General features: G+C 33.9%; 1 protein-coding gene across 2 annotated transcripts in view; it reads left to right on the forward strand.

Annotated features, from left to right (window-relative positions):
- Positions 1–25166, forward strand: part of FBXL17 (F-box and leucine rich repeat protein 17) — a 479183-nt gene that overhangs the window by 36101 nt on the left and 417916 nt on the right. For both annotated transcript variants that reach the window (XM_004420327.3, XM_087429949.1), the window contains exon 4: positions 1811–1942. In XM_004420327.3, coding sequence (XP_004420384.1) covers positions 1811–1942 — 132 coding nt within the window. The remainder of the gene's footprint in view (positions 1–1810; positions 1943–25166) is intronic.

The raw sequence follows: 25166 nt of genomic DNA on the forward strand, positions 1-25166 counted from the left end.
AATTTGTTTATAAAAATTGGATTATATTATAAAAATTTATGTAAATTTGAAAATTTTTATTTGTCAAATATTTATTTCAATTTTAATGGCTGTATAATGTTCAATTTTATGAAAACACCATAATTTATACCTTTAAGTTGTTTTCTGTATTTTACTTTTTTTTCTGGGGGGGAGGTGAGGAAGATTGGCCCTGAGCTAACACCTGTGCCAGTCCTCCTCCACCCTGTATGTGGGAGGCTGCCACAGCATGGTTTGACGAGCAGTGTGCAGGTCCGCGCCTGAACCTGTGAACCCTGGGCTGGGCTGCCAAAGCAGAGCGTGCAAACCCAGCTGCTACACGCTGGGCCGGCCCCTATATTTTACTATTTAAAAAAAAAATCCCTTCTGCTAATTTCTTTTAGTGAAATCTTACCAAACACCTCTAGTTAATTATTCCAACAGTTTATTATGAAAAATTTTAAATGTATGGAAAATTTGAAAGAATTCTACAGTGAACACCCATATACCCACTACCTAGATTGTATAATTAACACTGTAGTGTGCTTACTTTACCACATATTTCTCCAATTATCCATCACTCTTTAGTTAATTTTTTGGTAAATATTTAGAAGCTGAGTCATACGTTTTTCAGGCACATTTTATAAAATTTTTTCATTTATGCTAAGTAGCCCTCCAGGAAGGTTTTTAATACTAATTTACACTCTTACCAGTGATGTATTAGCATACTTTGAACGCTTGCCAACACTGGGTCTTATTGTTTTTCTTTTTTTTTTTTTTTTGTGAGGAGATCAGCCCTGTGCTAACATCCGCCAATCCTCCTCTTTTTTTTTGCTGAGGAAGACGGCCCTGGGCTAACATCTGTGCCCATCTTCCTCCACTTAATATGGGACGCCGCCACAGCATGGCTTGCCAAGCAGTGCGTCGGTGCGCGCCCGGGATCCGAACCAGCGAACCCCGGGCCGCCGCAGCGGAGCGTGCGCACTCAACCGCTTGCGCCACCGGGCGGCCCCAAGGGTCTTATTGTTTTTAATGTGACGTTTTAGATAATTTTTGATATATAGGTTGTTACTAAAGTAACTTTCTTATTTATCTCTAAGATGATTCTTCGTATGTAATACTCATAAAACAGAATTCATTTATAGTTTGTTTGGATCATCTAATCACTGTAAATTTTGAAAGGAAATATATGTAATTTGTTCTCTGTGATACATAATGTTTTTAATGGGAACATTGTACCTATTGAGTAACTATTTAAGGTACAGTTGGGATTTCAATCAGGAAATCACTAGTCCTTTTGTTTTCAGTTCAGTACTCTAACTAGCATATTAGCTCTAGCATATTCAGACTTATTTTCTCTTTCACAGAGTAAATGAGCTGATGGAGAAAAATGATTCATTGGGGCAGTTAGAAGTAGAAGTAGAATCTCATGAATTAAACGTTCTTTCACTGGACCTTTTCACTTCTTGCACCTTTGTTTTATTCCTTGGACCTGTGTCCCACTCAGTGTAACACTTTGATGTAAATACTCAAGAGAAATAAAGATGTGAATCTGAAGTGTTACGGAATCTGGGTACCTAGGTGGGCATATAGTGTGAGGTAGTTGAAGCAAGGAAGTAATTAGAAAGTGAAAAGGCTTACACAATACTGTTTTAAATTATAGAGTGCCTATATTCTATTTTATTTTAAAAGTGATTTATAAACAATTGTTTAACTTGGTATGGCTATTTTCAAAAAATTATATGGAAATCCCACTAGAAATATGTTACCTTTGTTATTTTCTGAGCATTCAGCCAAATCTCTTTGTTTACAGCTGGGCTCAAAATGCAGAGAACTCAAAGATATTCATTTCGGCCAGTGTTACAAGATCTCAGATGAAGGCATGATCGTCATAGCTAAGGGCTGTCTGAAATTACAAAGAATATACATGCAGGAAAACAAATTAGTAAGTACTTGTTATCATTCTTGTGTTTTTCATTTTGTTTCTAATCTTTGAATTCCTTATAACTTAGTTTATAAATTTTCTTCTGCTTATTTTCTTTTGGTGGTTTAGAGGCAAATACTACTTAAAAGCAAGAATCCTCTCAAAACAGTGATTTTATGAATTGACCCTATAACTGTATAGGTGCTTGTATGTGGTACTTGAATGTTAAAAATTTCTCATTAGCACGTGCTAGTATTTTTTTTCTAAATTCTGACTGTGAACTACCTCAGGTAAATTGGAAAAAATTAAATTTAATTGCCAAACATAAGCATGTGGTTGTTGTTCCTTCTGATTCCCGTAGGGATTATAATAATTTTGGATAGTTAGGATTTTTTAATATTCAGGACGATGAATACTTGTGAAATAGAGCCTTTCACTTAGTATGGTGAAAAATGGGATTCAATGAATTGAGGCAGATGATCTTGGTAGTTACATAGATTTTATATTTTAAGCACATACATGTGTAACTCATTCACATGTAATGTATTATATATATTTAAAGTCATTTAATTTTCTTTTATTAAGATATACTTCATGTATCATAAAGTTCACTCTTTTAAAGTATACAATTCGGGCCGGCCCTGTGGCTTGGTGGTTAAGTGCGCGCGCTGCGATGCTGGCGGCCCGGGTTCAGATCCCGGGTGCGCATCGAGGCACCTCTTCTCTATCCATCCTGAGGCCGAGTCCCACATACAGCAACTAGAAGGATGTGCAGCTGTGACATACAACTATCTACTGGGGCTTTGGGGGCAAAAAATAAATAAAAATCTTTAAAAAAAAAAAAAAAAAAAAAAAAAAAAAAAAAAAATAAAGTATACAATTCAGGGCCGGCTCCGTGGCTTAGCGGTTAAGTGCGCGCGCTCTGATGCTGGCGGCCCGGGTTCGGATCCCGGGAGCGCCCCGAGGCACCACTTCTCCGTCCAACGCGAGGCCGAGTCCCACGTACAGCAACTAGAAGGATGTGAACCTATGACATACAACTATCTACTGGGGCTTTGGGGGGAAAAAACTGAATAAATAAAATCTTTAAAAAAAAAAAATAATAAAGTATACAATTCAGTGGTTTTTAGTATAGTCACAAAGTTGTGCAATCATCATAACTAATTCTAGAACAGCTTCACTATCTCAGAAAGAAACCATGTGCCCATTAGCTGTCACTCTCCATTCCTTTCTTCCTCCAGCCCCTGGCAACTGGTAATCTACTTTCTGTCTCTATGGATTTGCCTGTTCTAGACATTTCATGTAAATGGAGTCACACAGTATGTGGTCTTTTGTGTCTGGCTTCTTTCACTTAGCATAGTGTTTTCAAGGTTCATTTATGTTGTAGCATGTATCAGAGCTTCATTCCTTTCTATGGCTGAGTAATATTCCAAATCCATTTAATTTTGATTTGATAGGTATATAGTACAGGCTAACAGAAAAAGTTGTCACCGGGGAGGCACTAGCAGAGTTCTCAATATTGAAAAATAGTGTACTTTAAAATGTAGGCAAGGATGGGCCGGCCCTGTGGCTTGGTGGTTAAGTGCGCGCGCTGCGATGCTGGTGGCCCGGGTTCAGATCCCGGGTGCGCATCGAGGCACCACTTCTCCGTTCATCCTGAGGCCGAGTCCCACATACAGCAACTAGAAGGATGTGCAGCTACGACATACAACTATCCACTGGGGCTTTAGGGGGAAAAAATAAAATAAATAAAATCTTTAAAAAAAATAAATAAATAAAATGTAGGCAAGGTGATCTTGCCTTTGTAACATATTTATAAAAAAGACTTGCTTTTTAATTGTATTCCCAAAATGAAGAGATCCTTTTGTTGCCTCTTGAAGTTAGTTTACAAAATTTGATAAATACATCTCATATATTAATGTAAGTTTTGAAAGGTCTCTAGAAGCATCAGCACTTCAAGTGAGATATTTTAAAAAGAGATTTCAGTTAGAATAATTGAAACACTGTGAATTAAAAGTAAATTTTAATTACCACATAGAATTATATTTTTCTCTGAAGCTATATAGTAAAAATAACCTCACATTCCTCTTTACATTTAATACAAATTTAATAATCACTCTTGAGGCTATATGATCTTGTAGAGAGAATAAGGTCATCTGGGTCAGAGAGTGAATTTTTGAATCCTGGTATCCACTCACTTGCGTTGTGATCCTGGGAAAGTGAATTAAACTCATTGAACCTCCTTTGCAAACGGGATTATTAATACTTACCTTTTTGCAGGTTGTGGCTTTGAGGATTAAATGACATAATATCCTTAGATTGTCTAGTACAAACTCTGACTCATAGGAGACACTAAAAAAACTAGTAGTTTTTATGAAATCACAACTGTATTTGTTGTCTATTGGTTTTCACTTTACACTCGATAAATTAAAGCATGGTAATCCCAATTTAAAATTTTTATATTTCTCACCTAGTGGGGGTATTTGTTAAGTGGTTAATATTTTTCTTGTTGAGTAAACACAGAGTAAAAACATTTTTCTTGGCATATTAAAAATTTTAGTCAGTGGTTTCCCAAAGGAATTAACTGTATATGTTTTGAAGCTGCTAGTTATGTTCATGTTAGTTTTCCCCTAATATTGTGATCCATTAAAAGATGATATATTACTTAGATGCTAGGAGAATAGTATGTATGTAGTTTTATTCAGTAAACATTGATTTCATTGGAAATTTGAAGTAATTTTGCCAAATCTTAAAGAAAATTCAGTTCAATAAAGTTCTTTAGATTTAAGGTTCTTATAAAGGGAAATTTAGAATTTCGGACAATTGAATTATTGATAGTTAACCTCCCATAGGCGCTTTGCATTGTATTTTTAGAATTTATGAATAAGGAGAAATATTTGAATTACTTGCAAAGCTACAGTTTTAAGTAGTTCAAGTGTTTTCATTCTGAGAATTATTATTAGTCCTTTAACGACAAATATTTTAAATAGGGTGAGTAGAAATAATAGCAGTCTGATTAAAGGCAAATAGTATTTATATATGCACAGATGTAAAAAATTATTTCTACTGTATATGTGATTACAGATAGGAAATATAAACATCATTAAATAGGACAAATATTTCAAATTAATAACTAATAGAGATATTTAGGAGAATAATGTGTCTTAAAAGATGCCAACAGAATTTGACCTGTGCACACACTGATCATTAGCCAAATTGTTTCGCTAATTCTCTTATTAATCTTCTCAAAAGAGTATTATAGCTTCATTGTGTAGTCTAAAAATAATCATAGCATATTTTTTTTTCAAGTATAAACTTTACTTACTTTGAAATATCAAATTGGTAGTTTTTATACGTTGGCAGTATTTGACTGAGTATACATTTTTTTTCATATTATATGTTGGCCTTTAGATGGCAGCATTGTCGTTGCATATTTCAGTGACATAGCTTTTGTGTACTTGATATAACTATAAAGATATAATGCTTGTACAGTTTCTGCAGATATTATGGTTTATTTTTAATATTTGTCCTTTAGGTGGTTTTAATGGGAAAATTTCTTAAAATAATTTGAAATATTAGTTGCATCTAGAATGTTACAAGATAAACTTGCTATTTTACACCAAGTAGCAAGATATTTGAACGTTCTTATTTGTGGCACTGATTTATGTAAGGTAAACTTTAAAATAAGAGAAGGCTTCCTGTGTTTATCAGAGGGAGAAGTTTTATTCAGATGGAAAGTGAGGACAATGACTTGACGTTTTAAGACTCAAATGAGTTTCCCTGAGGCAAAGAATTGAGGACTTCCATGTAAAATATTCCTGAAAGAGAATGAGTTTCTCTTTTTGTCAGTTTTGAGTGAGACAAGTGCCATGCATTTACTACATGGATGTATTGTGCATTTGCTATAAAATTATTGTATAGACTCTAGAAGTAGTTTGAGGAATACAGCTGTAGTGAAAGTCTAGCATGTTGTATAGGACTGTCTCCCTTCTTAAAATGATGGAGTAGGATAGACTGTCATTTGTTATCCAACCTTATGTTTTAAAGTACTAGGGTTTTATGATTTATTTAGAAAATAGCTTCTATGCTAAATCCTAGGGTCAGCATATTTGATATAGATCTGTATGTGTTGTGTTGATTTGGTCTATTTTTCGCACCTTCTACTCTGTAGAGTTGAGTTGTGAACTAGAATGGATTTCTGAATTACCAAGAAAGTAGTAATGTATTATGAATAGATTTTAGAAAGTTTTTGGGAATTCATAAATTTTTCCTTGTTAAAACTTGATTTCATGAAAGTTGATTGTGACCTTTTATTTTTTTCAACCTCCTGGTGAATTGCTATTTAACTAATTTTATAATTCTGTGACGTCTCCTAGAGTCCTTTGGCTGCTGCTGTAACATTGTTTGTAATGTTTTTAATTTTATTATCCTTTGGACGCTTACGTGTATGAGGTAGGATCTAAATTCACCTCTCCAGGCTTCCTTCTTCCAGGATGGAAGCATTTTAAGGCAGGATTGTGGCAAATGTCATGTTTGAGTTGAACTGAACTCAGTTTATACCTTGATCCTACTGTTTCATCTCCTATGACTTGGGTTCGATCTTAATTTTTGTGCTTTGGTTTCCTTGTTTGCAAAAAAGATATAATGCTACCTCAAACATGTTCTTATGAGGATCGGTCTAAATGAGATTAGGAAGTAAAGTACCAAATGTGTTTCATGGCTCGAACATAGGAAGTCTTCAATAAAGGTTACTTTTCTTCCTCTCCCTACCAGAGTTTACTTTCTGGAGTCTGCCAGTTTGAATTAGGCTGTGTCAGTGCCTAATATCACTACTATGTTCTCATTTAACCCATTAGCTCTCCACAGTTTAATTCTTTTTTGCTGTTTGCTGTGATTTGAGGCTGTTGTAGCAGCTAAGTGAATAGACTGGTGGCCATGTTATCATCAACTGGGGGGGGGTGTAAGATAAACATTTGCATCAGAGCTTAAATAGCAGTAGCTTATTCAGTGTTATATGAAGGCTTGCATTTTCTGACTCTTTAACTTTTTAACTTAGAGTTAATATATTAAGATATTTGCCACCCTCCCCTCCCCCGACCCCAATTTCCCCTCTATACTCTTGATATCTAACACTCCTTATGAGGTGAGTTTACTTGTAATCTCAGACATAAATAACTTTGCACTTGTGAGGGATTCAGTTTTCTAAGTACTCACTTCAGCCTCCAGAATCTCCCAGGGTAGATATTGGCCTTCATTGCCCTTTGCCCTCTTAATGGATGAGGCGTTTGCTTACACCCAGAGTGGTAGTTTCCCATAAACAGTGATCCATGAATGTGGCATTCTAAAGAAGGTAACCTAAAGATACTGAACTTCATCTTATTGTATACTACATTTCAGGATTTTGCTGTCATTGTTGATATTTTAAAATATTTAACAATACTTATGTTTTATTGAATATTCATAATGTACCAGACAATGCAGTTTTACATAATTAATCTTCACAACCACCATTTGAGGTGGCTTATTTTTATTCCATTTTACAGAGGGGAAGACAGAGGCCTAGAGAGGTTAAATAACAACAAATAAGTGTCAAAGTCAAGACCCTAACCCAGATCTGTTAGATTCCTAAATGTTTGTCCTCAAGCCCTTTGATGGCATGGATACATCACAGAGGGAGGTAATCCATATGCCTTTGAACCAAGCAGTAATTTCCAAAAGGCATTATCCAGCTTTAAAACACTTACTCACAAGTGCTTTGAGATATCAAAGGAAGAAGTTAATTATTAGCATGAGCAGATCTTTTTGCTAGGATGTAACTGATTTCAGGGGAAGCTGCAAGAAGTACCAATGGAGATATATTGAAATCTTTTCTAGGAAAATTGGTATAATTATTATTATTATTCTTTTTTTGAGGAAGATTGGCCCTGAGCTAACATCTGTTGCCAATCTTCCTCTTTTTTTTTCTTTTTTCTCCCCAAAGCCCTAGAACCTAGTTGTATATTCTAGTTGTAGGTTCTTCTAGTTGTTCTGTGTGGGACACCGCCTCAGCATGGCTTGATGAGCAGTGAGTAGGTCCACGCCCAGGATCGGAACCAGTGAACCCTGGGCACTGAAGCAGAATGCGCAAGCTTAACCGCTGCGCTACCGGGCTGGCCCCTAGTATCATTATTAAAGAGGAGAACTGTCTTCAAGATAGTGTTTAATGTTGATCTTAATTCTGTACAAATACGAACATAATTAACTTTAGTAGTAGAATTGCACTCTTTATACAAAATTTTTTACTTTGCAAAGAACATTTTATATTTTTTGTGGAATTTGGATTCAGAAGCTAAATACCATTTCATTTTTGTCCAGCAGATTCGATAGAAATTTTAATGGGTTAGTTAACATATAACTTTTTACTCCGTTCCTTAACACTGTTTCAAATGTTCATTCAGTCCAATTAACATTTTGAATACCTACCATGTGCCAGGCACTATGAGAGATGTTGAGGAATTAAAAAGAGTTATACTGCTAAAGAGATGAGATGCCCATCTGGTGATAAGTGCTATGGAAATGGCAATCTCGAAAAATAGTTACTTTTATAAGAGATAAAGGAAGAATCAGGAAATCCTATAAATAGTAGGTGACATTTGAACTGGGTCTTGAATGATATATAGTGATGTGATGATTGTGACGCAAGCAAATATTTTTTTAGGGGAAAGTGATTGGAGTTGTGGGAAACAGCATGTGGAATGTTTAATAAGTGGTGAGTATTAAAGTAAGATTAGGTTTATAGGCAGGGTGGTGGGGGAAGTGTTCATATTTGGGTCTGTAAAGGAAGGTAGGGACCAGGTTGTTAAGTTTCTTGAGTGTCATGCTAAGGAATTTATATATGTCTAGGTAATGGGGGCTATAGCCTGGGATTTCAGCAAATGTGAAATGTGATTAAATTTTGGGGTCTTATATTTTTTCTTTAATTTTGAGAAATTAAGAAAAATACAGAACACTAAAAAGAGTAATAACATCTATATGCCAATCACCATTAACAATTGTTAAACATTTTGTTACATTTGCTTCTTCTTGAATTAATAAAGCAAATAAACTTTACTCTCTGATGTCATCTTGTGTCATCCCGTTTTCTCCTTCTAGAGACATAGAGACGTCATCTACTATGATGATCTAAAATGCTTAAAAAAAAAACAACTTCAACATACATAGTGGATACCATGAACAACAATATACTGTTGTTTAGTTTGTAGTCACATATAGTTTATATCTGATGTCATATGGTTTTATCCAGTCTTACAAAGTATATATCACTCTATAATTTGCATTTTTATTTTTAAGTTGTTTTTGAGATCTAGCCATAATGAATATGTAATTCATTCTTTTTAACTGTTAGTATTTTATATATGTGTATATTCCTTGTTTATCCATTCTCTGTTGAAGGACATTTATATTGCTTCCAGTGTCTTACTATTATAGACAGTGTTGCAATAAAATCTTTGTGCAAGTCTCCTGTACTTATCTGTAAGAATTTGTCTAGGATGTATCCAGAAATGTAATTATAGGGAGGCAAGATATGTATATTTTCAAATTTTTAGTAGATTGTGCCAAGTTGCTCTCCATGAGTAATTGAAATCATGGTTTACAGGTGTATCTTGCTGACGGATTGTCAACTCTTTTGAGGGCAAGGAGTATCTAGTTATCTTTTTATCCCAACCTCCCTCATGTTGGCACATAATAGACATTCAATAAATGTTGGTTTAGCGATAAATGGCTTACTACTGAATTGAATGTGCTTTTAAAAATGCATTTCTTCAAAGTATTTTGGAAACATGCTTTAAAAAGAATATGGTTTTAGGTAGATAAATAAAAGCTTGAAAATAGCTTAAAGATGCAGAGTAAATAGTTTCCTGACTTTTCAAATAAGTAAATTTCTTTTATCTAGTTACTATATTAATAATACCATTCTTTATGTATCAAATTTATCCAGTGAAAGTCATTAATGTACTCAAGGAGTATTTTCTGGGACAATTGTTTTTAACAACATGCAGTTTTGATCAACTGGAATATAATGTCTATTCTTCTTATCAAAATTATGTTGACTTGTACATTCTTACCATTAATAAAATTGGTTTTATTTTGTTGAATAGTATTTGAAAGACCCACTTTAATTAAAAATAAAAGTTATTTGGCAGACAACTGGGAAAAAAGCAGATTTTTCAATCTGAAGAATAAATATGTTTGTACTCATCATCTGTTCTTTTCTAGAGCTTACCCTCTCTCTTTTTAATCTATTGGTATCTTTCTCCTCTGGGTATCTTTTGTATCTATCAAGTATCCTGATAAGAACATAAATGAATTGTATTCTATCATTTGAAAGGCATGGAAAACTATAAAGAATGAGTGTGTGTGTGTTTTTCTTTCCATTTGTACCAGTGTGGTATGGAGGACAGGCAGTGACTTGGATAATATCCAAATAATTTTTCTTTGGAATGTATTCATTTTTTTACCCAGCATATTTACTTGCCTAATTATATTAGTTTAGTAATATTAAAATTAGTTCAGAAACTTTGAGGATTCACGAACTGATGATAGGAGATGCTCAAGTGCAAACAGAATTTCAAGAGGAAGCTATGCTAGTGTTAAGAATTCTGGGGGGCTGGCCCGGTAGCATAGTGGTTGAGTTCGCATGCTCTGCTTTGGCAGCCCGGCATCCGCAGGTTCAGATCCCAGGTGTGGACCTACACACCACTTGTCAAGCCATGCTGTGGCAAGTGTCCCATATATAAAATAGAGGGAGATGGGCACAACTGTTAGCTCAGGGCCAATCTTCCTCAGGAAAAAGAAGAGGATTGGTGATGGATATTAGCTCAGGGCTAATCTTCCTCACCAAAAAAAAAAAAAAAAAAGAATTCTGATACCAGATACCCTAATGTTGATAATGCAAAATTTATTGTGGTTAAAAATAGAAGACTCCAAATAGTATTTACATAGTCTTAAAAAAATTTTTTTTCTGGATCAAATTCTCAATTACTAAAAATATCCAACTTGTTTTTGGTTTAAAATTTATAGTTGGTAGGTTATTCCTAACATTGTAGTTCTTCTGCTGGTGTTATTTTCCACTTATATATTCTATAGTTGAGATCCTTTTTTTGAAAAAAGATATAATTTTGTTCACTTTCTTTTAGGACTGCATATTAAAAAAATCAGAAAGAGACTTAGAGCAAATCTAATTATCTCTCAGCTATAAGCGTGAAAGTGCTATCTCAGGCTTTGTGCCCAGGTGTTGGCAACAAGAGATAGTGGATTGAGATAAAAAGCTGAATCATTAGATTTAGCAAGTAGAAATTTTATGATGGCAGTGGGATGCTAGGAGTACATTAAACCTGTCATTTATGAGCACATGTTCTTCAACTACCTTTCTAGACTGTCAGTCAATAAGTGAGATGTATTGTTTGGATCTAGGGAGAAGTTTTGGCTTATGTTTTTCTTTATCCACAGTAATGAGGTGCTAGAGTCTTAGATTATTCAAGACTTAATCCCATTTATTATTTTAGTGGTTAGGCTTAAGGGGAGAAGAATTAGGTTTGTTTTTTTTTTTTTTTTGAGGAAGATCGGCCCTGTACTAACATCTGACAATCCTCCTTTTTTTTTGCTGAGGAAGACTGGCCCTGTGCTAACATCCGTGCCCATCTTCCTCCACTTTATATGGGACGCCGCCACAACATGGCTTGACAAGTGGTGCGTCGGTGCACGCCAGGGATCGGAACCGGCGAACCCCGGGCCGCTGCAGGGGAGCGCGCTCACTTAACCACTTGTGCCACCGGGCTGACCCCCTTTTTTTTTTTTTCAGATTTGCCTTTCTGAATGTCATTTACAAACTATAGTTGAATCTGGCTACCAGTTGATAGGATGCTTCTTTTCCAGCATTTTCTTATAGTTATCATCAAAAAGTTACATTGTCATGAAAGTGCTCTGCCTCTTGGGCTTTCACCAGGAATCCTCTCTTCAAAAGCTATACAGGTTGTGCTCCTATGTAGGCTACTTTTGTGGTGAGTACTGTTCCTATTCCTGCTGCAGATTTTGCTTATTCATATTACCTAGGTTGTCTTCCTTTGCTGTCTTTCTTGAAGTTCTTGTTAAAGGTCTGAACAAGACGTTGCCTCCTGGGCCGGCCCCGTGGCTTAGTGGTTAAGTGAGCGCGCTCCACTGCTGGCGACCCGGGTTCGGATCCCGGGCTCGCACCGACGCGCTGCTTCTCCGGCCATGCTGAGGCCACGTCCCACATACAGCAGCTAGAAGGATGTGCAGCTATGACACACAACTATCTACTGGGGCTTTGGGGGGAAAAAATAAATAAAAATAAAATCTTTAAGAAGTTGCCTCCTGGGCAGTAGAAGGATGAATGGTCATGAGAGGGTTTGGGTAAATTCTTTTCCTTGGACTGTACCTTCTGGTTTTTAGTAGCTGAGAACTCGAAAAGCCAGATGAAGTCCATACTATTTTGATAATTTACTTATTTTTTAACCCTCTTATTGCATCTAGTTTTGTGTAGCCACATCAAATTTAGGTTGCAGAAAAAATCAATATAGTATTTTTCTTTAACGAGTTCTGTACTTCACTATTTTTGGTTTTTAAAATATGATAGAAGTGGATTACTTCAGGAGAGTTCTTGGGCGTAGAAAATTTGTAGTGTCTATTACCAGGTTTTCGTTGACTGTTTTTGATTTAAGCATAAAATCTAGGTGTTTATAATTCACTTTAATATGCTCTATGAAAGAATATATTGGGAATTTGTAATCTACAGAAAAATAGTTATAAAGGAGTCCTGATTGAACCATATTTGGGTGATTATTCTTATCTTTTATTTTCCTCTTATTGAATATATCTTTGAGGCAATAAAGAGGAAGGCATATATTTATAGTCATTGTTATTTAAATGCCCATATGAGTGCCTACAGATTATAAAATTATTTGCGTTGTTATGCTAGCTTTTCATTTTGACTCCTTTGAGAACATGGTAGAATTAGGTTAAGTTGTGATTTGTAGATTCTCTGAATGGAGAATCAAAATATATTTTCATGTCTTTTTACTAGGTTAATAAATGGTTAGTAACCATTGGTTAAGCAATAGGTTAATAACATTAACCTAATAATAGGTTAATGTTAATTTTAAATATTTGAAGATAATTTTGAGTAGTTTATTTCATATGTTTTAAGTTGTTGCAGGACACAATTTTGTATACACATACATACATACTCCTCTTTCATTGATATGTTAATAAGTATTTTTCTCATCATATGTAGTTGTAGACAGTTCCATTATGTAATCTGTTATACATTCCATAAATTACAGTTGTTTTAAGCTTATGAGTGAAGAACTTAACGGAAAACAGTGTGAAAGGTAAAGATGTCTTATATATTCCACTGAATTCAGTCATGACCTATGATGTTTCCCAAGATTGACTTTTTATTTTTCACATCCACAACCCAGGAATGCTCTTGCTAAAATACTCCAGTATTTTCATCATTTCAGAAATCCGTAGTGGCTAACTTCAAAGATTTCTCGAGTTACTAGTCTCTCTTCTCATTATGTTCTCAACTTATCCATTTACTCTTCATTTTTTATCATCTTGCTTTCTTCCAATATGTGTTTATTACCTTCAAGCTTAGCTAAATATTATTTTGTATCAAACATTCTTTAAGAATTTCACCACATTTGTTACTTTCTCATATTCTGTCAGCTTTTTGTATGTTATTATTTCTCATTAATCCATTGATAATTTGTTGTAGGTTTCAGGGCTTCAGTTTAGTCATGTAAGCTTCTTGAAAATGGGGATGAGATTGTTTTTTTTTTAGCTGTAGTTAGTGACTGAGTGTATATTTGTCAATGTTTTGACTAAATGGTTAGTTTTCAGGACTTCTTAAACATTTATTTTTTTCTATATAAAATTGTAAATTTTCTGAAAAGGACTGTTAATAAAGATGAACCATTCTATACTAAATTCTTTTGGTTTAGTTCTGCAAAAACTTTTTGGGACAAGGAAGAAAGCTATTAAAAATTAACATTATTAATGAGACACATATCAGTAACTTTAAATATGATTATTTGTACTTTGATATGTACATACAATATAGGTTTTGTACATAAGATTCAATTTTTATTAACAATCGACTTGGTCACACATGCTTCCTTCTATAGCAATGTCAAGTGATTCTTCATTAGAAGTGTTCATACCAGAAGAATAGCAATGATAGTTTGAGGAAGTAAAATCCCAAATAAGTATGTCCTTTTCATGAATTAAGTAGTTTTTAGGAAATGATTTCTTAAAAGTGAATGCTGAAACTTGTGGCTTTAAAAATTTTTTTATTGCGAATTACCTGTTAATGTATTTTCATTTCTTGGTTTACATCCCATTGAGGATATTTGAGTTGTTTCAGTACTTCCACCAAAGCATTTTCCGTTCTTCTGGTTTCAGACAACCCTGACAAAAATCTCTCAAGCATGCTGAGAATTGTGGTCCTTTTTCTTTTGTCGTTTTTTAATCACTTGATTCTTTAAAAGATGAAAGTTAACAAGTTACCTCTATGGTTGAATTTGTTAAGAAGAGCTTAATTTTATTGTTGCAATTAGAAAGAGATAGGTTAAATATAGTATTTATTATATATCTTGGTTGCTTGGTACCAATAAAACACACCAAGCAGACCTGGCATTAAATTTAGTTAGAGCACTGACATTACATGCTTTGAGAGTAATATACCATGCAGAAATTACAGACAAGTGTTTTTTTTAATACTTTATATAAAATTCTTAGTTTTTATTATCATAAATTGGCTCCATTTATTTTATTAACTTTTTATCCTTCAATATATTTTAATGGTTTTGTAGAATCAAAAATTGAGGAAATACCCCAAAAGAAGCGTAAAGAGCTATTTTGTTAGAATAATGCAGTTTGTTTCTTCATTTTCTTAGAAGATTAAGTAGCATTTGGAAAACTTAAGGAAAAAAATTGGATAAGTATTGGTTCAGCCTGTATTGTTTAACCTTGGATTAAGTTGCGTTTTTTCAATCGAGAAACGATATCTTTTTCTAGTGTATCTAGATGGCTTTCTTCTGTAAAATCAGTACAAGTATGTAAGAATCATCTTTTTTATATATTAAAGTCTATTGGAAACAATCACTTTTTTCCTAATATACTTTATATTATGATATTTTTAGATTAAGTTTTTTAAGAAGAATATAATTGTGCTGATTGCTGATCAGTATAAGAATAGGAAATGTTTCACATATAGTCTTTTCCATAGTGGTAACTTATTTTCAGTCTAGTGTATGCATTTGCTCAGTGTCACAGGTTAATTCTTTAGACCTGGGTGCCTTTCCCCTTTCTTTCCATCAAGGCATACCTTTCTTCAGCTGTTGTAGAGACTGACTTCCTCCAGTTATTAAAATCAACTTGTAATCACCTTAATGCTTACCTCCCGCCTTTGAGATTCAGATTCTGTATTTGTATATGTCTAAGGTGAATTATTTATTTGTTTTTATGCATTATAATATTAAAGGTACATAAAATTTGCATGCGTATCTTGTTGATCATACATTTCCTTCTTCTGACTCTACTTTTAGAAAGTTAAGGAAAGTCCTGTTTCTTAAAAAAAAATGATAGTGACTTAATCCTGAAAGTGATCTTAGAACGCCTCTAAACCTCTTTCTTGCAAATCTCTGTATTGCATGCCTGATAATGAACCATCTATCATTGTAGGTCTATGTGGAGAGGGTTATTTATTGATGAATATTCAGGAATTCATGCAAAATTTTAATGAGAGTTGAAGAATTGTTAGTAAAATGGTGCCAAAATGATATTTGACCAGATTTTTCTAATTTCTAGCATTTAAAATGATTGTTATTAATGCCTTTTTAAAAAAGAGGTTACATCTGCTCACAACATTTAAACAAGACTAGAGAAACTTATTTTCAGTACTGACTTACTCTCACACCAGATTAGTGTGAGAATCTGTAATTTAACAATTGAAATGATTGCCTCTTATGAATATGTGCATTGTTTAGGGAACCTTTCCGTTTTTAGACGGTGTATGGGTGTATGGCGATACCCACTAAGTAGTGGTCCTCTTAAAACTTTTGTGGTTTCATTTACTATTAACATGCTCTTTGACAGCTGGCCTTTGCTAATCTCATACCATGGGTTTGAAACTTTTTCCTTAAAGCTTTATAGTTGAATTACAATACATTGTGCCTTTTGTTTTCTCCTGGAAAAGGATTTAAACAAACGTTCTATTGCACTTGTTGAATATGTATTTCATAGTAACCACCATGAAGTTTGCAGCATTTAAGTAGATGAAGAAGCAAAGATAAAAGATACACATTTAAGAAGGCTTGGTTTCACAGTTGGTGCATAATCCTTTCTGCTGTCATTGGTACCCTAACCCTATACCTACCAGAACAAAAGAAACTGAATAGGAAATTGTGGGAGCTGGGGAACATTCAGTTGGCAGCCCATCGCATGGCCTATAGGCGTTGTCAGGTCTCAGTTTGATGCCCTTTATTCTTTCTGACAGATGTGAGGTAGGGTCTATGAGGGGAAAGTCATTACTAGAGAGAGGGCAGTGTCAGATCAAAAGTAACCAGTGATCAAACAAGGTAAAGGGCTGTGGAAAATAGGCTCTCTTTCTGGCCTCAACACCTGCCTGATCACTGAAGGGAATAGTCTTGATGTGTCAGGGCAAGTTGATTTTCTTTGATGTACAGTGAATTAGAAGTCAGAATGGAAGCCTAACTGGAGTACAGAAGATTTTTACTTCATAGTTCTTGGGCAGTTTGGGTGTTTAAATTTTTTACTTTAATTATCTAGAAGTTACAGAAGTCATTCACTGTTGACTAAAATATTAAAGCTTACCCATTCTAACTTTGTTATCACTATATATTTAGAGATAGTACTACTAAAAAACAAGAAAGTTGTTTAGAACAGGCTTGTAGAACAGGCTTTAGGAGTCACCAAATTCTTCATTTCTGTCAAGCATCTAATTATAACTTTAATCAGAGCATTTGTATAATTATAATGGTGGATACAAAGTAGATAGTGCTAAGCTTGGCACATAGTAGGTCCCTTCATGGTAAAATTTTAGAAGTTATCTCACTAAGTAATTTCAAATAAATTTGAGTTAACTCTTTCCCCCTAAGTGCTTATTATTATATTTTCTTTTAAGGTAACCCTTTCTAATCAAGTCAATTGAAAGAAAATTTAAAGAGACAATCTCATTGGGGTTTTGTATGTATGGTTCTTTTTCCCTGCCCTTTCATCTTTAGAAGTATGTGACTAAAGACTAGAAGAAGGATGATATTTTTATCTTTCATTAGCTTGCTGTGGGGATAAATTGACAATTGAAGCACATTTTAAAAAATTTCAATTATGCTGTTTTCCTCTTTACTTTACGAGCAAAGATTTGACCACTACTAGATTTCACTGTCTCAACTTTTGGAACTGCAACTGCTGAATTTCATTCAGGTTCATAAATAGTTCATAACAGTCATTTTGTCCTCTAATTCTGGAAATAAGAATTTATTTGAAATTACTAATTTTCCAGTGAGAAGAGTAAGGAATCTTTGTGCCTCACTCAGCCTTTTAAAAGTGATTTTTAATCTAATAATTTATCTGACTATTCATCTTTGCATGAAGTCCCATATTTGTTTGTTTCTTTTTGATACTCTTACGTAACCTAAATCTTTTTTTTATACATTTAGATGTATAAAAGAATATAAAACATAATACATATTATGTTGTATTATCTTCACATTAAAGTAATGTTTGGCTTCTAGACTACTGTTAGCTATAAATATATTTATTCTTGAGAAATTTCAGAATAATATGATTGAGCATAGTTAAAAATACTGATATTTCTGGTTTGGCTTCTAAACAAACTTAGCCTGTAAATTATCACTGAAAATGTTTGTTTAGAGTCTCCTTTTTAAGTAGTTTGACTTAGTAGTTCTTATGTTGGCATTGAGTTAAATGTGTTATAATTTTTTATTTGATTTATTTTATTTGGAATAGAATATCTTGTAAATTAAGATTCTATATCTATTTTTGAAGCTTTGTGAAATTTAAGAAGTCTTAGTACAAATTCATTACACAGTCTAAATACAATTGGACTCTTTTTTGCTTTTGATTGTTTTTTAACACGTTTGCCCTGAACTGCCTCTGAAGGGGCTGCAAATTGAAACCAATGTGATAATATTACTCTGATTTGGAGAGGAGAATGATTTTGGTTTGGATCTTGGTTCTCTGAGGGCCTCTCTTCAGTCTGCCGTTCAATCTGAATATTTGCAAAAAGAATTTGAGTTTGCTGATATTTTAATATTAATGCTAGGAAGAAATTTTTGTGCAAGGTAAATTTCTGTAAGTATATGTCAATTGTTTTTTCAAAATGGACTTCAGCAGCATAAAATTTTACTGGTCATAATCTTTGGTTCATGGCATACTATTATTATTGGTCCATGTGTGATCTTATTTTCTTATGGAAATTAATTTATTTATAAATTATTTAACATTTACTCAAGAACCTTTTATCTAAACTAAGAACTAGAGTATTATCAATAACTTTCAACTACGTGTGTATTCCTCCCTTCTCTCTTCTCTGACTCCCCTTTAGAGGTAATCAGAGGTAACCAGAAGTAACCATTATCCTGAATTTTAATATTTATCATTTTTTCCATTTTGTTGCCTATGTGTCTATGCCTAAATAATAAATTGTTTAGTTTTTACTTGTTTTTAATCAAATAAATTTCTAAAGAGGTCATTGATGAACTGGTAAAAGTAGTGCTTTAGCAGGTATTTTAAGGTGTTATTTAAGAGTGATATAATTTAGTAAATTAAGGGAGGTATGTTTCTGAACTTAAAGTTGATACTGTTTAAATCTAATTATTAAGATATTCTCTGTTGTATTTTCGTGTTATTTTAGGTCTTCAGATTGAGTATACAATATCTCTATGTTGGTCCTTTGCATTTTGCATCTTCCATTTATAAATTATATTCATAGGTATGGAGAGTGAGGTCTTTTCTTTTTTAGTTTTGGTTTGCTGCAATTGTAGCAATTCCTGTGACTTGATGTATAGGTTAGAAAAATTACTCTTTTAGGTGACAGAGGTAGTTGGTCAGGAATATCTATCTTAAACTAATTACCATTTTGGTATGGAGGTAAGTGAATTTTAAGCTTACCAAATGACCTTGATGATTTACTTAGTTTGGAGTGTCATTAGTAATTTAATAAATCCAACCATTGTCGTTGTTCATAAGGATAAAATGACTATACTAAATTTCTTTGATTGCTAGGTATACTATTTGATATATATGATTTAATAGCAGCTTTTTGGGGAGAAAAGAATAACTACGTTAAATATGTTGATTTTAAGACTTCCTGCGATTTCAAAGCTACTAATTTGCAGAAAAATGAGTGTCTTTTTTTTTTTCCTGCTGAGTTAATTAGATGGTCAGTAGTTCAGTATTGGTTTGATATGCAAGTTTTGGTGAAATCAAACTGAACAAAATAATTGCTTGACTAGAGGTGGATTTTTCTCCAGTTTCTATTTTTTAACATATATATAAATATTCATGTCTGTTTTCATGTTTTTGCTAATCCTTTGGAATTGTGGTTGATTATACATAAGAATAGTCATTACTCAGAATGGTTAATGATTTGTAAATATTGAGTAAGCTAATTAATAAAATATGATTAGAGATGAAATTAGCCATTTCAACTTTGATTACAACGGAGTTTTTCCTTTTGAACAAGTTATGATCAATTATATTTACAAGAATGTGGAATATAGAATAAATTTTTGTACCCATCTCCATTTTTAGGAGATTTTCAATCTAAACGGACAGCTCATGCGTATGTGTGTATATACATATATACACACATATGTTTGTATATGTATATATATAAAATAATACAAGGTGGGTGAAGTGATTTCAAATTAATGTACTTTGAATTTAAAAGGGAGATAATTCTTTTGTCTTCTTTCTTTATGTTGATGGATTATGCTTCTTTGCTTTATGAAGGAGTCTAAGAGGTCCATATTGAGTATTGATTTGTCTTTGCTCTCTAAAATATATCTTGGTGAGATTGCTTGTGAATGATAAATAGTTGGCATAGAGTATTTAGGGTTATAGTTTGAGAAGCCTTATGTAGTTTATTCCATTGAGGTTTATTCAGTGTTTTGTAATTCAAGGCACACCTGAAGAAGCAAAACAGTAATCTCTTGCATGCTTTTTAAAAGTGTCAAATAGTTTTATAAAGAAATAATGGTATAGTTCCTTGATTTTTCTCAATGTAGACCAATCGTTTGGATAATTTAATGGGAAAAAGTTATCACATGGTTTACAGCAGTCATTAAATATGTTGATTTTTGATATTTAGGAGAATAAAAGCTAAGCTTAGAGGCAGAGATTGAAGAGTGGAGTGACATTTTATACCCTAGGAAATAATACTGAAAGCTTGAAAATAAATGATGCTGTAGTTACAGGTGGTATAATTCTGGAAAATATATTCTCCTTGGCTCCTTTATGGTTATTAGCTACATGGATCAATTAAATTTTTTATAAGTCCAGTCACCTACTGTTTACTCATTCATTCATTAAGCGTTTATTTCATGCTAACCTCATCTGCAGCACTGTGCTTCTAGACCCATTTTCTTGGGTCATGCCAGCCCACTTGCTTTATAGTCTATCTTAACTAATACGAGTGATATTACCTCTGTATCTTAGTTCAGTGACCTTGGGCAAGTGCCTCTGACGTGGTTTTCTCGTTTGTAGCATGAATAAAAATATTACCTCAGACAGTTTATGTGAAAGTGGTAGTCTCATGTTAAGTGATCAGTATGATTTTTCCTTTAGTCATTTATCTGTGAAGCTGTTGATAAATAGTGAAAGGTAATCATAGTTAAAAAAATATTTGGGAGGATTCTACAAAATATTGAGAAATATAAGAAAAGAGACCTAAATAACCCTTGTTGTCAAAAAAAAAAATACGTGTATGATTATAAAATTCCAATAGTATAGAAAAGTAGAAAATGCAAAGTGAAAGCCTCCTGCTAATCTCTCTGGTTATTACTTTCAGAAAACTTTCAATTCATGTACCAACATGTATGCATATGTCTTTATTTAAAAAATTATACTATGTGCTCTGTTTTACGACACTTCATTATTGGTGGATATTTAGGCTCTATTCTTTTTTTTCCCCTGTAAGAATTGATAATAACCATAAATTTCAATGTTTTTCTATCAGAAGAATATATTTCATATGTGCCTTTTTTTTATGATATCTTGTTGATAATTTTGACAAAACCAAGAAGCATGTCTTCTCTACATACTGTCTTTTATCTCAATTCCTAGTGTTTTTGTTTTTTCTTTTCAATAGTGACCTTGTCTGCTGCTGGAGTTTTCTGAGACCATCAAATAGTTGAACACCTAGAGGCAAAGATAAAAATAAACAAGATGCTTTAAAAACTTTGATACTCTATACTCAATCATATTATTACGGAACATATTTTTCTTGTGCGAAATAACTGATGTTTTCCTTTGGGACAGACCAGACAAAGGGACAGGCAGTGACAGATCTCTTGATGCTTAATCTCATCAAGAGGTTGTAGAAAGGTAGCTTTTGTGTCAGACAGATACAGATTCCAATTATAGCTTACAAGTGGCGGATTCCTTCTTAAGCACTTAAGTTTAAATTTCTTGGAGATTTGTTTTCCTAATGTATAAATTGGAGATGATACCGTCTACTTTCTTTGGTCATTGAGAAAATTAAGTGGACTGAGATAGTATATATAAATTGCCCAACAAGGCATCTTGTCAGATAGCAGTTGTTCATAAAATGTTAGCTTCCTCTCTTTTCTTGTTAACTTCCTGACTGCTATTTCTCTTCTCTCCATGACCAGAGGAAACCTGGAAGGAAGTCATTGCCAGAGCTTTGCTAATGGTGAACACTTTTGTTATTGAGCAACTTGGCAGGGGGGAGAAGTACCTGATGGTTGCTTTATGCATATGAGAGGGTCTAGTGAGCCTTCTAACTTGTGGGGAATTTCCGGAAGAGTCATGTTTAACCTGTAGTGTTTGCTTGTTTTTTCAAAACTCCACCGACACTTCTTACCACTTTTATATATATATATATATATATATTTTTTTTTTCTTTTGTGAGGGAGATCAGCCCTGAGCTAACATCCGTGCTAATCCTCCTCTTTTTGCTCTGGAAGACCGGCTCTGAGCTAACATCTATTGCCAATCCTCCTCCTTTTTTTCTTCCCCGAAGCCCCAGTAGATAGCTGTATGTCATAGTTGCACATCCTTCTAGTTGCTGTATGTGGGATGCGGCCTCAGCATGACCGGAGAAGCGGTGTGTTGGTGCACGCCCAGGATCCGAACCCGGGCCGCCAGTAGCAGAGTGCACGCACTTAACTGCTAAGCCACCTGGCTGCCCCCAGCTTTTGTATTTTTTAATCCTGGTAGCTTATCCACAATGGTTATTCCAGTTGATTTTTTTTTCCTTGAGTTCCTGGCATTCAGTTGATTAATTTTTTTTCTTGAGTTCCTAGCATTTTCTTTGCCATGAATCCTCATTCTTAGCAGTTAAATTCTCATACGGTGTGATGGGGAATGTTGAAATCGTTAAGTATGAACTACGTCATATCTTCTATAATTCATTTGATTGCAAGTAACAGAAAACTCATCTTGCTTAAACAATAAGTTTATTGGCTCATAACTGGACTGTGTAGAGGTGGTTCAGGTTTTAGGGTTGATTTGATTCAATGTCTTTTGTGTTATATTTATGGAACTGGTTCTTTTTGACTCTGCTTAACTTTCTGCTATGTCATCTTCAATCTAAGTTTGGATCTACTTGTTCAAAGATTGTTAACAGCAGTTGCTAAGAACATGTTGTGCATGTATCATAGTTAATTTTATTGTGGAGTATGTTGTACTGAATTTTGTATTTCGTACAAAATGTAAATATAGAGCAATTTGTTTATCCATTCACCTGTTAATGGATATTTGGGTTGTTTCCAGTTTTTTTTAACTATTACATATAAAACTGCTATCAATATTCAGGAATAAGTCTTTGAATAGACAAAGGCTTTCATTTCTCTGGAGTAAATGCCTAGGATTGGTATGCCTGGGTCATATAATAAGTGTTTGTTTAAATTTACTTTGTGAGAAACTGCCAAAGAGTTTTACCAAGTGGTTGTGCTATTTTACACTCTTTCCAACAATGTTTGATAGCTCCATTTGCACTGCATCCTCACCAGCAGTGGTAATGTCAGACTTTAATTTTAGCTATTCTCAGTGCATGTGTAGTGGTGCCTTATCTGGTTTTCATTTGCTTTTCTCTGATGTCTAAGCACCTTAATGTTGAGCACCTTTTTATGTGCATATTACTCATTCCTGTCTCTTCTTTTGTAAAGTTTCCGTACAAATGTTTTGCCTATTTTTTAAAAATTTAGTTGTCTTCCTATCGAGTTGTAAGAGTTCTTTATGTGTTTTGGATGCAAGTTCTTGTGGCAGATATATGCATTGCAGTTACTTTCTCCTTGTCTGTGTCTTTCCTTTTCATTTCCTTTCATTTTCCTTTGAAGAGAAGGAGGTTTTAATTTTGATGAAGTCAAATTTATCGTTCTTCCTTAATGGTAAGTGCTTTTCTGTCTGGTCTAGTGTCAGCTGTAATTTCTTTATTGTTGTTTGTGTATTATGGTCCTCTGCTAGAGTGTAAATTCAGTGGGATTAGGGAGCTTATCTGCCTTATTCAGTGATGTATCCTCTGCCTAGAAGCGTGCCAGGCATACATGATAGTTGTTCAAAAGTAATTTTTGAATGAATGGATTTTTTGGTCTCATAGACTAGAAAATTTCAGCTATTGTTTGTGTCTTGTTCTTCTCTGTCCTCTGTATTTCACTCATTGTTAGACTGTCTTGTTATCTTAGATTGATCCCTTGCTTCTTAAGTCCTAGCCCCTTTGTTTTTGTGTTTGAATTCCAGTATCTCCTTATGTTTATCAGATGCCACACCATCCCCCTTGGGTTTACCTATAAACCAGTTCCAAACAAATCAGTAAGATATTTACTCTTTTTCTCAATAATGTTACTTTCTTGCTTAAGAACTGATTAAAGTTCTGTTATAGCTGATAAGGTGGAACGTGCCATCTTCATATTTCTCTTTCCCTTTGTTCTTGTTTTCCGTAGTTTTCACTTTTGTTTATTCTTCTTCTTCCTGGAATATTATCCCTTTCCCTCCTGCCAAAATAAATCCCACTTATTCTACACTTGAAAGAATAAGTCTTTCACTTATTCTTAAGATCAGGTTTTTGTCTGACTCATCTTGCTGAGTATTTCATGATACTATATTTTTGCCCCTCTGTATTGTTTCTTCCTTGAGTTAAGAACTTATGCATTCTGCTTCTTTGGTAAGGTTTTGGTTACAGAGATGATGCTTCTTGGTTGATCAGTCCTTTCTTCCTTTACTGAATTTGACGGTGGCACTGCATGAGAAGGCAGTGCCTTCTATCACTTTTTCACCACTTCAAAAAATTATTTTATTTTTAATTGTGGTAAAATACACATAAGATAAAATTTTCCATCTTAACCGTTTTTGAGTGTACAGATAAGTAGTGTTAAATGCATTCACATTGTTGTGCAACCAATCTCTAGAACTCTTTTCATCTTGCAAAACTGAAACTTTATACTAATTAAACAACAAGGCAGGCCCATTTCCCCTCCTCCAAGCCCCTGGCAACCGCCATTCTACTTTCTGTCTCTATGAGTTTGATTCCTCTAGATATGTCATGTAAGTGGAATTAAATGGTATTTGTCTTTTTGTGACTTGCTTATTTCACTTAGTATAATGTCCTCAGAGTTCATCCATGTTGTAACATGTCAGAATTTCCTTCCTTTTTAAGGCTGAATAGTGTTCCATTATATCTATATACCTCATTTTGTTTATCCATTCATTTAGGGTAGACACTTGGGTTACTTCCATCTTTTAGCTATTGGGAATAATGCTTCTATGAACATGGATGTACAAATATTTCTTTGAGACCCCTACTTTCAATTCTTTTGGGTATATAACCAGAAATGGAATTGCTGAAGCATACGGTAATTCTATTTTTAACTTTTTGAGGACCCACCTTACTGTTTTCCGCAATGGCTGCACCATTTTCCTTGCCACCAATAGTGCATAAGGATGAGGATTTCTCCAC

This window comes from Ceratotherium simum, chromosome 4, assembly GCF_057802395.1.
Source record: "Ceratotherium simum simum isolate JZ-2026a chromosome 4, ASM5780239v1, whole genome shotgun sequence".
Lineage (NCBI taxonomy): Eukaryota > Metazoa > Chordata > Mammalia > Perissodactyla > Rhinocerotidae > Ceratotherium > Ceratotherium simum.